The sequence below is a fragment of the Watersipora subatra genome, chromosome 5 (genome assembly GCF_963576615.1).
Source record: "Watersipora subatra chromosome 5, tzWatSuba1.1, whole genome shotgun sequence".
Classification (NCBI taxonomy): Eukaryota; Metazoa; Bryozoa; class Gymnolaemata; order Cheilostomatida; family Watersiporidae; genus Watersipora; species Watersipora subatra.
In genome coordinates this window covers 7,239,541-7,252,717 of record NC_088712.1, presented here as the reverse complement: position 1 = coordinate 7,252,717, position 13,177 = coordinate 7,239,541, and the positions used below count along the sequence as shown (strand labels likewise).

Here is a 13,177-nt window from a genome sequence, read left to right as displayed (position 1 = left end):
CTAAACCATTAGAACAAGGATACCGGGGGCTACTAGTAGTTAGAATAAAGCCCATTTTCTCTCCAAAGTTTCTAAATTCTTTACTAGCATAACAAGTTCCATTATCAGACCTGATAACGTTGGGTATACCAAATCGAGAAAACAGATACTTGAGTACTCGAATTATCTCTCTTGCAGTTTGAGATTCTATATGCAGACATTCTATCCACTTCGAATAATAGTCTATAGCTATCAGATAATATTCGTTATCAAACACAAGTATATCCGAACCTATCACCTCCCATGGTTTAGAAGGCATTTCTGCTTCATACATGGGCTGGTGTTTAACTTGACCATGCATAATGCAAACATTACATCTACTTATATAATCTGCAATCTCCTTACTATAACCAGGCCACCAAAAATGACGCTGAGCTCGTCTGCGACATTTCGTTATGCCTTGATGACCTTCATGACAAATTTCCAAATACTGCAGTCTTAATGACTTGGGAATATACAGCCTAGAGTCATGTAACAATATATTATTATAAATACTTAATCTCTCTCTAGATCCATATAAACCTATCAGTTCTTTACTAGAACCATCCATTTCAGATGGCCAACCAGAATATAAATACTCTATACACTTGAGAGCATCTGAATCTTTACTAACCTCTTCTCTTAGTTTCTCTTCTTTAACATCCCCATATGCAGAAGAGGAAACTATCGAGTTAACATAAGCTTCTACCTTATTACAAACAGCTTTACTTACCTCATCACAAACAGCACCACTGTTCGGACGGCTAAGCAAATCAGCAATGAACATATCTTTCCCAGGAGTGTGGAAAATATCATAATCATATCTCATTAGTCTTAACTTAAAACGTTGTACTCTTACAGGTAGTTTAGACAAATCCTTTTCACCTAAAATCGCAATTAAAGGCTTATGGTCCGTCTCTATTTCAAATTTTCTGCCAACTAAATAGTAATCAAACTTCTCACATGCCCATGTCGTAGCTAAAGCTTCCTTTTCGACCATGGCATATCTACCTTCAGTTTCAGTCATTTTTCTAGAAGCGTATTCTACAGGTTGCCACGCACCTTCCTCGTTATACTGCAGCAAAACTGCGCCTAGTGCATTTTTACTAGCATCAGCAGAAACTCTATGTTTAGCATTTATCTCGAAAGTACATAATACTGGACTATTAGAAATTTCTTTCTTAACAGTTTCAAAAGCTTCTTGTTGGTTAGGACCCCAATACCATTCCGATTTACTACCCGTTACTCCATAAATCGCAGTACATAAACCAGCTAACCTTTTATTAAACTTCATCAAATAATTAACCATTCCGGTAAATCTCCTGGCCTCCTTTTTGCTCCTCGGAGGCTTCATTTCAACTATAGCTTTTATCTTACCTGGGTCTGGTTTAATACCAGCACTGCTAACCAAATGTCCTAAAAACTTCACCTCGGTACATCCAAATTCACATTTTTCTTTCCTCAAAGTCATCCCAGACTTCTCAATTCTATTTAAAACTTTATGTAAACGTTGCCAATGTTCGGTTACAGTTTTACCGTAAACTAAAATGTCGTCCATCAAACATTCAATTCCGTCTAAGCCTTTCAATATCTTTTCCATTTCCCTCTGAAAAAATTCAGGGGCTGAAGATATCCCAAAAGGCATTCTCTTAAAGCAAAATCTACCCCATGGGGTTACAAAAGTTGTCAATTCTTTGCATTTCTTATCAAGTCTAACTTGCCAAAATCCAGAGTTAGCATCAAGTTTGGAAAACATAACTCCTTTTGCCAGTTTACTCAACATGTCTGATATCCTAGGTAAAGGATATACTTCCCTTCTAACACATTTATTCAAATTGGTCAAATCTACACACATTCTAATCTTACCACCTTGTTTTGGAGAAATGGTAAGACCAGAACACCAATCAGTTGCTTTTTCTATAGGTTATATAACCTTACTTTCCAACATTTTATCAATTTCTTTTTTAGCTTTTTCACGCAAGCCTGCTGCAATAGGCCTAGGCGCGTACAATCTAACGGGTTCAGCATTCCTATTTATGTCAATACTAAAAATACCAGGCATTGTTCCTAGTCCCTCGAATGTCTTAGGAAATTCCTTCAAAGGGTCAAATTCATTAGCACACAAAGCATTAATAACTGCTAACAAATTCAACTTCTTAATCTCGGGCATACCTAAAAGATTTCTTCTAGAACCTTTAAGTATGTAAACAGAAGTATCAATAGCTCTGTAAGTACTTTTAATAGCTACATCAGCTACTCCTAAAACATTCAATCTATTTCCATCAGCTCCATTCAAAATTTGCTCGGGTTCTTTTAAATTCAAACCAAGCTTTCTACTAGCTTTTTCAGTCATAGTGGACACATCAGCTCCTGTGTCAAAAGTAAATTCCATATCCTTACCATTTACAGATAAATTTCTGACAAATTTCTCGTCTAGTCAGCTGCTATTACTAGACTCAGAAAACCTTACTCTGGGAGTAGGACTTCTTCTACCTTCACTACTTCCACTACTTTTGTACCTATCTCTCCTTTGACTCCTACGTACCTTGCAGTCCTTAATTGTGTGCCCTTTGGCAGCACAAAAAAAGCATCTTACCTCTGGACAAAATCTGATTTCATGTCCTCTCACCCCACAACCATAGCATTTATCTGCCCCTGGGGATGGATACCGTCTAGAATTTTTGCTAGATCTATCATCATATCTCCTCGGGGAATACCTGTCTCTACTTCTCCTACGCCATTCAAGTGGTCTCTCTCTAACATAATCCCTAGATGAACTACTATAGTCTCTAGAGCTTCTAACTTTGCTATAGTCTTTATCGTATTTACTTGACTTCCTATCCTTACCATACCCTCTAGATTTATATTTGTCTCTAGAAGATACTCTATTCATTTCTTTCTCATTATCTGAATCAGAGTCAAATTTAAACTGACTATCTTTGTCCTCTGATTTGTTTTCTACTGCATCTACTTCCAATTTCACATTAAAATTGCCTGCTTTGACGGTTTCCATAGTTCTTTCTGAATCTCTAGCTATTTTTTTAGCTCTCAAGATACCTGAAAACTTAGTCCAATTCAAGTCATTTTGTTGCATCAGCTGGGATCGAAGAGAAGATTCTCTCAACCCATTAACTGCAATAGCTAAAGCAAATTCTTGTCTCAAAGCATCATGTTCAGTTCCAAAAGTCATTTTTCTACTTAAATCTTCAATTCGTAATAAATAGTCATTTTCATTTTCTCCTATAGCCTGACTAGCAGTTACAAATTTCATTGTTTTAACATAAACAGTTTCTTCAGATTCATAAACAGTTTTCAAAAGTTCCATGGCTCCCTCGTATGTAGAAGTTGCACTTTTTTGATCAAAACCTAAAGATGTCAAAGCTGCTCTACCTGCCTTACCCACGGCATTCAACAAAGATACTAATTTCATTCTACCTCTAAATACATCAACAGTTTCTTCCTCGCCATCTATTGTAACTTTTTCTTCCCCTAATCTCAGTGTGATCATTTCAACGCTTAGATCAAACTCATTTAACCAATTTTTCCATGATCCACCAACATCGTCGCTATTAATTACTAGTTTCGGAAAGTCATTAAAATTCAAATTTCTAGCCATATTCAAAAATAGCTTAAACTTACCTCCGAACACCCTTCGAAACCTCTATAACAATGTAATCACCACTCACCTTGTATAGTGTCTCCCACTTATCACAGAAAATACACCATGGAAAATCACTAACCACTGTATCACCACTATCGATGGCCGATATCACCAGTTATTCACCACTACACCACAATATAATAACGTATCACCGATCACAATTCTCCCCGAACAATCCTGCCTACGACGCCATGTTATATTGCTGGGGGAGCAATAAAGCACTCACCGTGAACTCCTGATCACAAGAGGCCGTCAGCTTGGTCTCCAGTCACTATATAGCGATGGGGGGTCACGTGTCTCCTAGACGTCTAAGCCGTAGCCTAATAGCCGTCTAAGCCGTAGCTTCCAGTAGCTATAACTTCTAGTAGTCTATTTAGCCTGTGGTTCTTTATTCCTGAACGTGTTACAATATGAATATATAACAGTGTTATTCTGTAATTCATCGGTCACAGCTCACCGTTGGTCATCGGTTCGTTGTCATATTGATCGGTATCATTTTCTTTGCTCAAAAATTAGTTTTGTAATCGATATCAAAAGTCTGTTTTGATGACTTTTAGAGGCACATTCTGAGCTTCAATTTGACACCAAGAACAAGCATTTTGGTGTAGCAGCTGATTCACAAAATCTAAATGGGTGGAGCTATAAAGTTTTTTATTGATGGCCATATCTCAAAAAATGCTGCAACAAACACTATGATTCTTTGTGTGATTACTGAGTACCTATATTCTAAACAATGTGCGAAGTTTCAGCTCTCTATGTCCATTTTTAGCAAAAAAGGGTCTTAAGGTAGCCAAATGCCATGACATGCCAGGACAAATGCTCATGACATTTACCAGAGGAAAGCAGTTTAATTTCACTGTTAAATTAGTCATACTAGCTATCAAAAGCTGATTTCTTGTTAGTTGTCATTTTTTTCTCTGATGACACAATCTATTGTAAAAGAATAGGCTGTTTAGGCAAAATAACCAAAAAAATACATATTTTAGTACCGAACAATACATAGTTTAGTACTGTAGCATGACATTTATTTTATAAGCCTACCAAAGTTTTCTTCCAGCAGCTTATTTGCGTAATCTTTGTGCAAATAGCCGTGAAGACTAAACCTCTACGGCTATTATTATTCTAAGCAAACAGAGTCCGAAGTGTTATGGTATCTAAGGCTAAAGCGATGAATGATTGCAACGCTTGACTGGAGCAGTTTCATTTCTTACCTGCGTTCCGGTACTACTAGGAGGAAGCTGCCGAGCTAGACTTTGTTGGTGGGTAAATATACTTTTGCATCAGTTTCTATAGATGTATATCATGAATCTCAATTTGAGTGTGACTAATGGAAATCTAAACTATCAATGTTAATATACATGTAGACTGAACGTAATTGAGTGGCTGGACATTGGTCAGTATATCTTCCAGCTCAGCTATTCACTTTGTCCTTGAGCCATGAGCTGATTAGGCTACACAGTATTAAAGGCTATCAGGCTGCTCTAATTTGATATGCTAAACCTAAGTTCTCAACCCTAAGGCTAAGGGTATTATTAGTTATACAGTCTTACTTGTACTCTTGTAGTATCATTTCATCGATGTCTCTTTTTTATTACTAGACAATATCTAACAAAGCTACTACTATTGTTAGACTGATGAGTTAAGTAGATGATCATAACATAGTTATGTTGTACTGCTGTGAAATATTTCTATGTAACCAATAGTTAAACATAGTAAACATCTTTTGAGCAATTCAAGAAAACAAACAATAATGAGCTACTCTTTAGTTTGTCAAAGGCTGCATATTGTATAAGAAACTCCCCCGAAAAAGCCTTTTGGCTTTGGCAGTATATATTGACGAGTACCATCATACTTCAACATACGAGTGCTCCAACATGCGAGAAACGCGATATAGGCGCCAACTTTTGAGCAATTTATTTAATTATTGCAAATCTTAACAGCTAAATGAGTAATTGTTACTTTGGGCGCATGTACAGAATTTCAGCATCTTAAATCACACTTTTACACAAAAATCATATTGTTTCGGTGTTTTTTTTTTAACATGGTATCAGGTTATTTTTGATTAGAGATTTTACACAGGAAATAGTGCCCTGAGATGCCATCAAATTGATGTACATGCTCATTTCCAGAATGCATTAAGCTCGTATGTCAAGATATGATTGTCATAAGCAGAATTGCTTGTTACTTTACATTAGAGAAACACAAACAGAAGAGCAGACACAGCAGCTCACGACCATTGTGATAGAGTGACAGATAGATGCACTCTGAGTAACGTATTGTAATCTACCCTCGTATTAGTTCAGGTAGGTGTAATTTTTGTGTTTGTTTTCCGTGCTGCTGAACCAGTTTGGCCTTCTTTGCAGCACAACTTTGTAGTTGCCATTCTGTGGTAAATAACTTGCATAGCAGGCAGGAACCCATCACCTCTATTATAGCCAAACACTCATCAATTCTTAATCAGTTTTGGGTATAGTAGGCCTTCATGTTATATTAGACATTGAGGGATTTTTATTTTTCACTGCACAGTCTAGGATTGCCTATAAAATAAACATCATTAACACTGCATAGGTTCATTGTTTAGCTTTCTCCTATGAGATTAGCCGAAACGCTCCTAGATTCTGTCAGCAATAAGTCAATTAATATTTGCTGGGATCTAACCAAACTTTGGGTACTACCCTTTATCTCAGAACTACCGATTACATTATGTTCTTGAAAACAGTCATCACATTGGGATACAAAGTTTGTGGTCCTCGAGTCAGATTTTACTTGGTTAGTTTGATTTCACTTGCAGTTTTTGCATCATCCAATGTGGAATATCTACTTGAGGATCACTTCTATGAGCTGAAATTGCTCACTGATATTAAAATCTCAAATTACATGGTAACCTTATTTAAAATCTGGCAACAACTTGTATAAAACAAGCTACAACTCAGAAACCATTTGTGGTAGTATTGTGGAATTTATTTTTCAGTAATCCTAATCCTAAGATCCAATTTTTAATTAAATAATTAAAACAAAAGTATTTGTATTACATGCCATCATTTTCACAGCGATTTTATGAAGCTTTTCTCGTAAAGTAAAATTATGATATGTTTTCCTATTGCTATATAGTATGTATCTCGAATAAAATGATGTTATAAGCTATATAAATAATTTCATAATATAACATACTGTAAATAATTGTCTCATTGATAGCTGATTGGTTATTTGCAGTATATTGACTACCGCAATGCTTCAACAAACTGAAAATCTGGCTGGCTCTTGTAATGTTGGTGACAGCTCTTTGCTTGGCGGGTCACTTTTTAAAGTCCTTTTTACTGAATATTCATTTGTCACTGCTGTATGAGGTTATTCTCTTTCATATGAAGTTGTGATGATGAATAATAATCATGATTTAGTTTAAATTTTATACAGTTTTTCATAAAAAACATTTTCTTCATAGTGTTTAGACAACTCCAAAATTTACTGATATCCCATTTATTCACATAGTATCATTTATGCCAGCTGCACAACTTTCATGCTTGATTCTATCAGCATTTCAATCACCCTGGATTTTTATGTTTAGTTTTTGATGTATTGCTGTGTTTCTGCAATCTTTATTCACTGTTGTTATATTTACGATGCAACAATTTATTATTTATCACGACTTTTGTTGTTATAAACCATGAAAAAGCAGATGTAAGTTCGAGCAATAGACATCAGCTTCACGGCTGTCTATATCATTTTGGGTAATTATTGGCACTTATTGTTCTACTGAGCGTATTAATGCCACAAATTTTAGTCTATTTTAATCTTGAAACATCTTAGTGGGCAGACCACCCAAAATAACATGATTTGTGGCAAATGATAGAATAATACTGATACTTTTTGATAAAATAACCTAACATTTTGTGCAAGTACATTTTTAGGCATTATTCAGCCTTTTCTAGGAATAACTAATCTTATGATTATGATGTCCTACCAGAAGAAAACTGTTTAATTTGGTGTATAAACAAGTTATACAAGCGCTCAAGAGCTGATATTTTACTAGTTATTATGGTTGTTTGTTTCTGATGATATAGTATGCCGGAGAAACTGCTGCTTGGGCATGATTAAAAAAAACTATACAATTTAAAGTACTGTAGCAGGAAATTTATTACAAGCTTTACAAAGTTTTCTTCTAACGGGTTGTTAACAAAGGTTATCTTTGTGGAATGTGCAGTGGAGACTAGACGCTTACATCTATTATTATTGTAATAAAACCGAGTCCGAAAGGTTATGGGTACTAAGGCTAAACCAAAGCATAATCACAACGCCTGACTGCAGCAGTTTCATTTGATATGTCAGGTCCGTTCGGTAGTACTAGGGAGTAGTTAACCTAGCAAAACTTTGCTGGAGAGTAAATAGATTTTTGCATCATTTTCTGTAAATATATATCTTAAGTTTCCATCAGAATGTGACAGCTCGAAATACAAGATCCCTGTGGCTAGTTGATGATTTTCTGGTCACACACAGATAATATAATTAGTCAAAGCACTTTATTCACAGCAAGAGATTACATGTACACAGCAGCCCTGCACTAATTCAACTGACTCATCTCATAACGCGCAACTGCTCAATCAAGCCTACTGTAATGTTTACATAAACATTCCTGTGGCATCTACTCGCTGCGAGCACTGTCAATGGGCAACTATAGTTGAAGCTGACAAAAGTAGGTGGCTGTAAGCATTACCCACGCTGATGATACAGTACAATATTAGCAAGCATTACTTATACAGCAAAGAATTACATAAAACACAAACAATATTAAATGAATACTACTTCAAAACATGTTCAGACAACTCCTATTTACATGAATAATACTTCTACATGTTCAGACAATTCCCATTTACACCTTCTCCTGATTTCTAAATCACATCAGTCAATTACATAAAAATCCGCGAACCATTGTGGCGGGTGGCGTTCTCTGTGACTGACACGAGCCTCATTATGGTCTACTATTTCTTGATTAGCATTGTTTTCGTTTCCAATGTCTATGTCTTTGTCGTCGTCGGGTGGTTATTGGTATGGTAGTCTATAGAAACTGCTGCATCACTGGCTGGATTACTTGGTGAGATTCGGTGACAAAGCTGTAGATCTGTTATGTGTCGTGGTATTTCATCTAATTTAGCAGCAGTGTTTGATAAGAGTGCTGTGATTCTGCCAGTCGGCAAATTGTAGTATACTTTTACTTGACCGGCTTCAAATAGACTATATATCCGGGCTTAAATGGATTCAAGTGTGTCTTGGCATGTCTCAGTGAGTTGGTTGCAGTGTCAGGCAGCGATCTTAACTGATAGTTGAACAGTGATTCAGCGGGTACTACTTTAGGAAAATTTGGACTGTGGTTGCACCAATACATCATCTGCTGAACACTTCCGCCAGTCCAGGCTCACACGATTTATTTAGCTGCATAGATAGGCAGTTGATAGGCCTAATGTGAGGCAACACGTGGTTTTAGCAATAAAATAAACAGACACATTGTGCATATTTATTATGTATTTGCCGTTATTTGTAATCTATGATTGCCTTTAAATTAACCATCATCAACACTGCATTGATTCATAGTTACGCTTTCTCCTATGAGGCTAGTCGGAACGCTTCTCGATTCTGTCAGCAAATATAAATTTTATTTGGTCTGGGATTTAACAAAACTTTGGGTACTACCCTCTAGGGTAAACTGCTGATTTCATTATGTTGTTAAAGACAGTCATCACATTGAGATACAAAGTTGATATATAAGAGTCCTCTAGTTGAAACAGTATTTGCTTGCTGCTTAAACGGGCTTAATGGGTGCAACATGCGATTTGAGCAAAAAAATAAACCCACACAGTTTTGAGTATTTATTAGGTGTTTGTGAATGTAACCTTAGTCTTGAACTTAAAACATGAATTTATATTTGTAGTTCTAAGTATGGCTAACATGGATGAAATTGTGCCACCTGCCATTGAATGTGGTTTTTGTTTGAGACAAGGAGTAGCTCTGCCTAATCCTCGTCAACTTCCCTGCAATCATGTACATTGCTTTGAATGTCTGACTGGCTTCTATGATGAGAATAACATCCTGATATGTCCATGGGAAGACTGCAGGTATGTTGCTAGGTGACAAAGTTTAGCTGTACAATCATGTTGAAAAGCCGGCAAATTTTGTGTATTACAATTAGTTAACAACTGTGTATGTCAGTATACTCTTAAAATAGAGTCTCAAGATATATTATTCCATAATTTGCTTTGCTAGACGCTAGCAAAGGCTCCATGCCTGATATTTTAATCAATATAATATAATGAAGTGACTTTATTCCATAAACAGTGTTATAATGATAGGGATAAACTGGTAAAAGATAAAAGTAAAAGTGACCAAATTTCAATCTTTAAAAAGTAAGAACAATAAGGTGTTCCCTCGTGCAGTATTCTGTAAAAAGTCCCATGTATGCAATCAGAAATGGATGATGATTACTAGAAAATTTTGACGTACTAGCTCATTAAATATATTCTGTATGTCAAGTCAAATCATGAAAGGAGTTTACAGTCCGCAGCAAAGAAATGCATGAACTTTGGACATTGACTGACAACCGCAAGATGTAAAGTAAACACACTGCTAAGAACGCTTGTGTAAACCTATCAGTTCAATGATTATGACTTCCGGCTAGACGAGCAGGGTTCATGCTGGCTAATGTAAACAATCAGATACAGTGACATGACCCTAGTCACGTAGACCATGTCCTATTATTAGGGATATAGTCACTAGTTGCTCTGGATGAAAAACCGATACTCAATTTGTTAGAGAATAAAAAACACTAAATTTCCAATATAATGATCACAAGTTGAAATTGATGGTCTGTAATCAAAGCTGTCTGTCGTGTTTTTTTCAAATTTCATAAATTATGCAGTAACTTATTTTCCATTTGTAAATGAATGAGATAACGTTAGGAGACAAGGGAATATAGACTTCAAACATTTATCCGAACTGACAGTATATTCAAAGAAAAAGTTGAAGCTATCATAAGATTGATATTCCTTGTTGAAAAGCGGAAGTGGCTTACGACTATTATCACATATCACTTAAATTTGGTAAACTTGGAGTTTCAGACGGCAAGTAGACAAAGGAAAGAATTAGAAGTCATACATTTTTTTTCGTCGTTCATATTATTTTATAAACAATGAAGTATTGTAAATATTTTCAATAAAATAGTGCCGGCATGTTGCTAGGAGACAGCATATAAACATTGTTTTCATGTTTTTAACCCTTTGAACCCGGACTGTTTTTGTCAATATAACTTTCAATTGTAACCAGCTTTTAAACATTTTTATCTACTTATTTGGTTATAATAACAAACTTTATTAGCGCGGTATCGCGAACAAGTTTATGCGACTGATTTTTTGGTAAGTGACAAATGATTGTGATGCAAATAGAGATATTTATGTTACTAATTATAATTTCCTACTACATAATGAGTACCGAAACAATGACGAACATGTGATCAATGGATAAGATTCTAATGTATATGTTTTTGCAAGTTTTTAAAATGGCCTTTACAAACTTGTGTAACCTTAATAGTTTCAGTCCGAATAATGATGAAGTAATTTTTTTTCAGTCTGATGACATTTGATGTGAGTTGCCTGACTTTCTTCTCTAGTCCTATATCAAATATCATTGTATTATAAACACATTTATATATAATTTTTAAAAAATTAAATGCTTTGAATCGTTAGACAATTCTTAGGGTTGCCGACACATGTTGCCAAAAATGACCAGGGTTAAAAAACTTCATAAATGCTAGGGATAAAATGTTGCTCTTCTAATAACCTGAGTGATAACTGCTAAAATAATAGGAAGTTATTGTCATTTTGTCTCCTAGCTCTGATAAGCTTGATGTTGTAGAGTGGTCTGTGAGGTGCCACTAGATAAACTACCATCATATGATGTAACAAAAGACAAGCCAAGATCATGTGATCCTTGTGCAAAAAAAGGAAAAGACAATCAACATGCATTTTCATATTGCACACAGTGTGATAAGATTTTCTGTGCCCAGCATCATGAAGTAAGGAATGTTTTACATATTATGTTTGTATAATGTCAAAATCATAACATGTTGAAACCTAAACCATTTGTTAGTTATTTTTGGGTGGTATAAACTGCTTCTGTTTGTGTGTTTTGTTAGTTGACAGTCCATTTAGTATTCACCATCTTGCAGGTTGTTCTGCGGTCATAACACTCAAATTTGTAGTGCCATAATACACTTTACATACGTAATTTTCAACATGTAAATAAATTTGAACAATATGATATTAACCTTGAGTACTTGTCAAATATCAAACTTGAAGTCTTTCCAAGTATTGACAAAGTTGTTGAGGTGTTAAAGACATCATTGTATAACATTTTAGTTGATTTTAAAAGAAAGTATTGATTTTTGTATATCAGTTGATATGCTGTTGGTTGTGTTAAGTCATCTCATTGTCAAGATATTTGAAGGTTAAAATCGACAAAAATTGATTGCGGTAAAATCACTTATGAAAAAAATCCCAGACTTGCCCAAAATGATGTAACTAATGATAAACCTGTCTCCATCTCTCATATTCACATTTGCTATTGGGACAAAAGTCTAGTCCTACGCGACTCTAGTAGCATAAATTTTATTTTGTGTGAGCCCATAGTGGCTAAAATAAAATTGTAAATCCAGCTACAGATACATTATCATAAATGTCTCAAACGCCCATTCAAAACAAATTAAAAGCTGGTCATCTTAGCTTCTTTTACAGGCCGTGTAAACATCTGAGTACCGAATACCAATTCTTTCTGTCTACAGTAATTAGGTGGTCGAGTTAACTTATTTCAATGCAGCCTTTGTAGCAGTGGAGTTTTCAGTTGTTACTCACACCCTAAAGTATTGACTAGATGAAATAAGCCGTATCTTGGAAAGAAGAAAGTTCGAATATATGGCGAAACCATATGCATCCCTAAAATGTTATGAATATATAATGTTATCTAGTCATTATCAGCATCAACTGGTAAAAAAAAAATTACTGTTCACATCAGATTCGAATATTAAGCAAATTGTTTTATGAGTTATTGAAAATAGTGTTACCGTGTTAAAATTAGTTAGTTACCGAAATAGTGAATGTAACACACCAATTTCTATGAAATCAATTACCATTCCAATTCTGGCAAAGGGTTAACAAAGCCATCCTGGCACATGGTCGGTGTTTTGTGGACTCATAACAGTGGGCTCATCACTCATACCTGTTTTGTGGGCTCAAATTATCCCGTTTTGAGCCGTTTATGAAAGCGATTATAATATACAGCAGGTTTGTGATGGAAGCGACTAACTGTTCGTTGTTGAGCTTTTAAAATCCTGTAATCACATTTCCACATATTTTGCACCTACAACACAGCAGAATAAGTCATAGTGAATCTTTTGATAACAAATAAATGTCATGTGAATTTTTTTGCGAGTCATCCTTCAAGTATAAGTCAGTAAGA

At 35.3% G+C, this 13,177-nt stretch overlaps 1 protein-coding gene across 1 annotated transcript in view; it reads left to right on the top strand.

Moving 5' to 3' along the window:
* Nucleotides 1-5,879: 5,879 nt before the first annotated feature.
* Nucleotides 5,880-13,177, top strand: part of LOC137397080 (uncharacterized) — a 28,387-nt gene continuing 21,089 nt past the window's right edge. Inside the window, exons 1-3 of the mRNA XM_068083365.1 lie at nucleotides 5,880-5,982; nucleotides 9,603-9,786; nucleotides 11,579-11,738. Of these exons, the coding sequence (XP_067939466.1) occupies nucleotides 9,611-9,786; nucleotides 11,579-11,738 (336 nt within the window). The 5' untranslated portion in view covers nucleotides 5,880-5,982; nucleotides 9,603-9,610. The remainder of the gene's footprint in view (nucleotides 5,983-9,602; nucleotides 9,787-11,578; nucleotides 11,739-13,177) is intronic.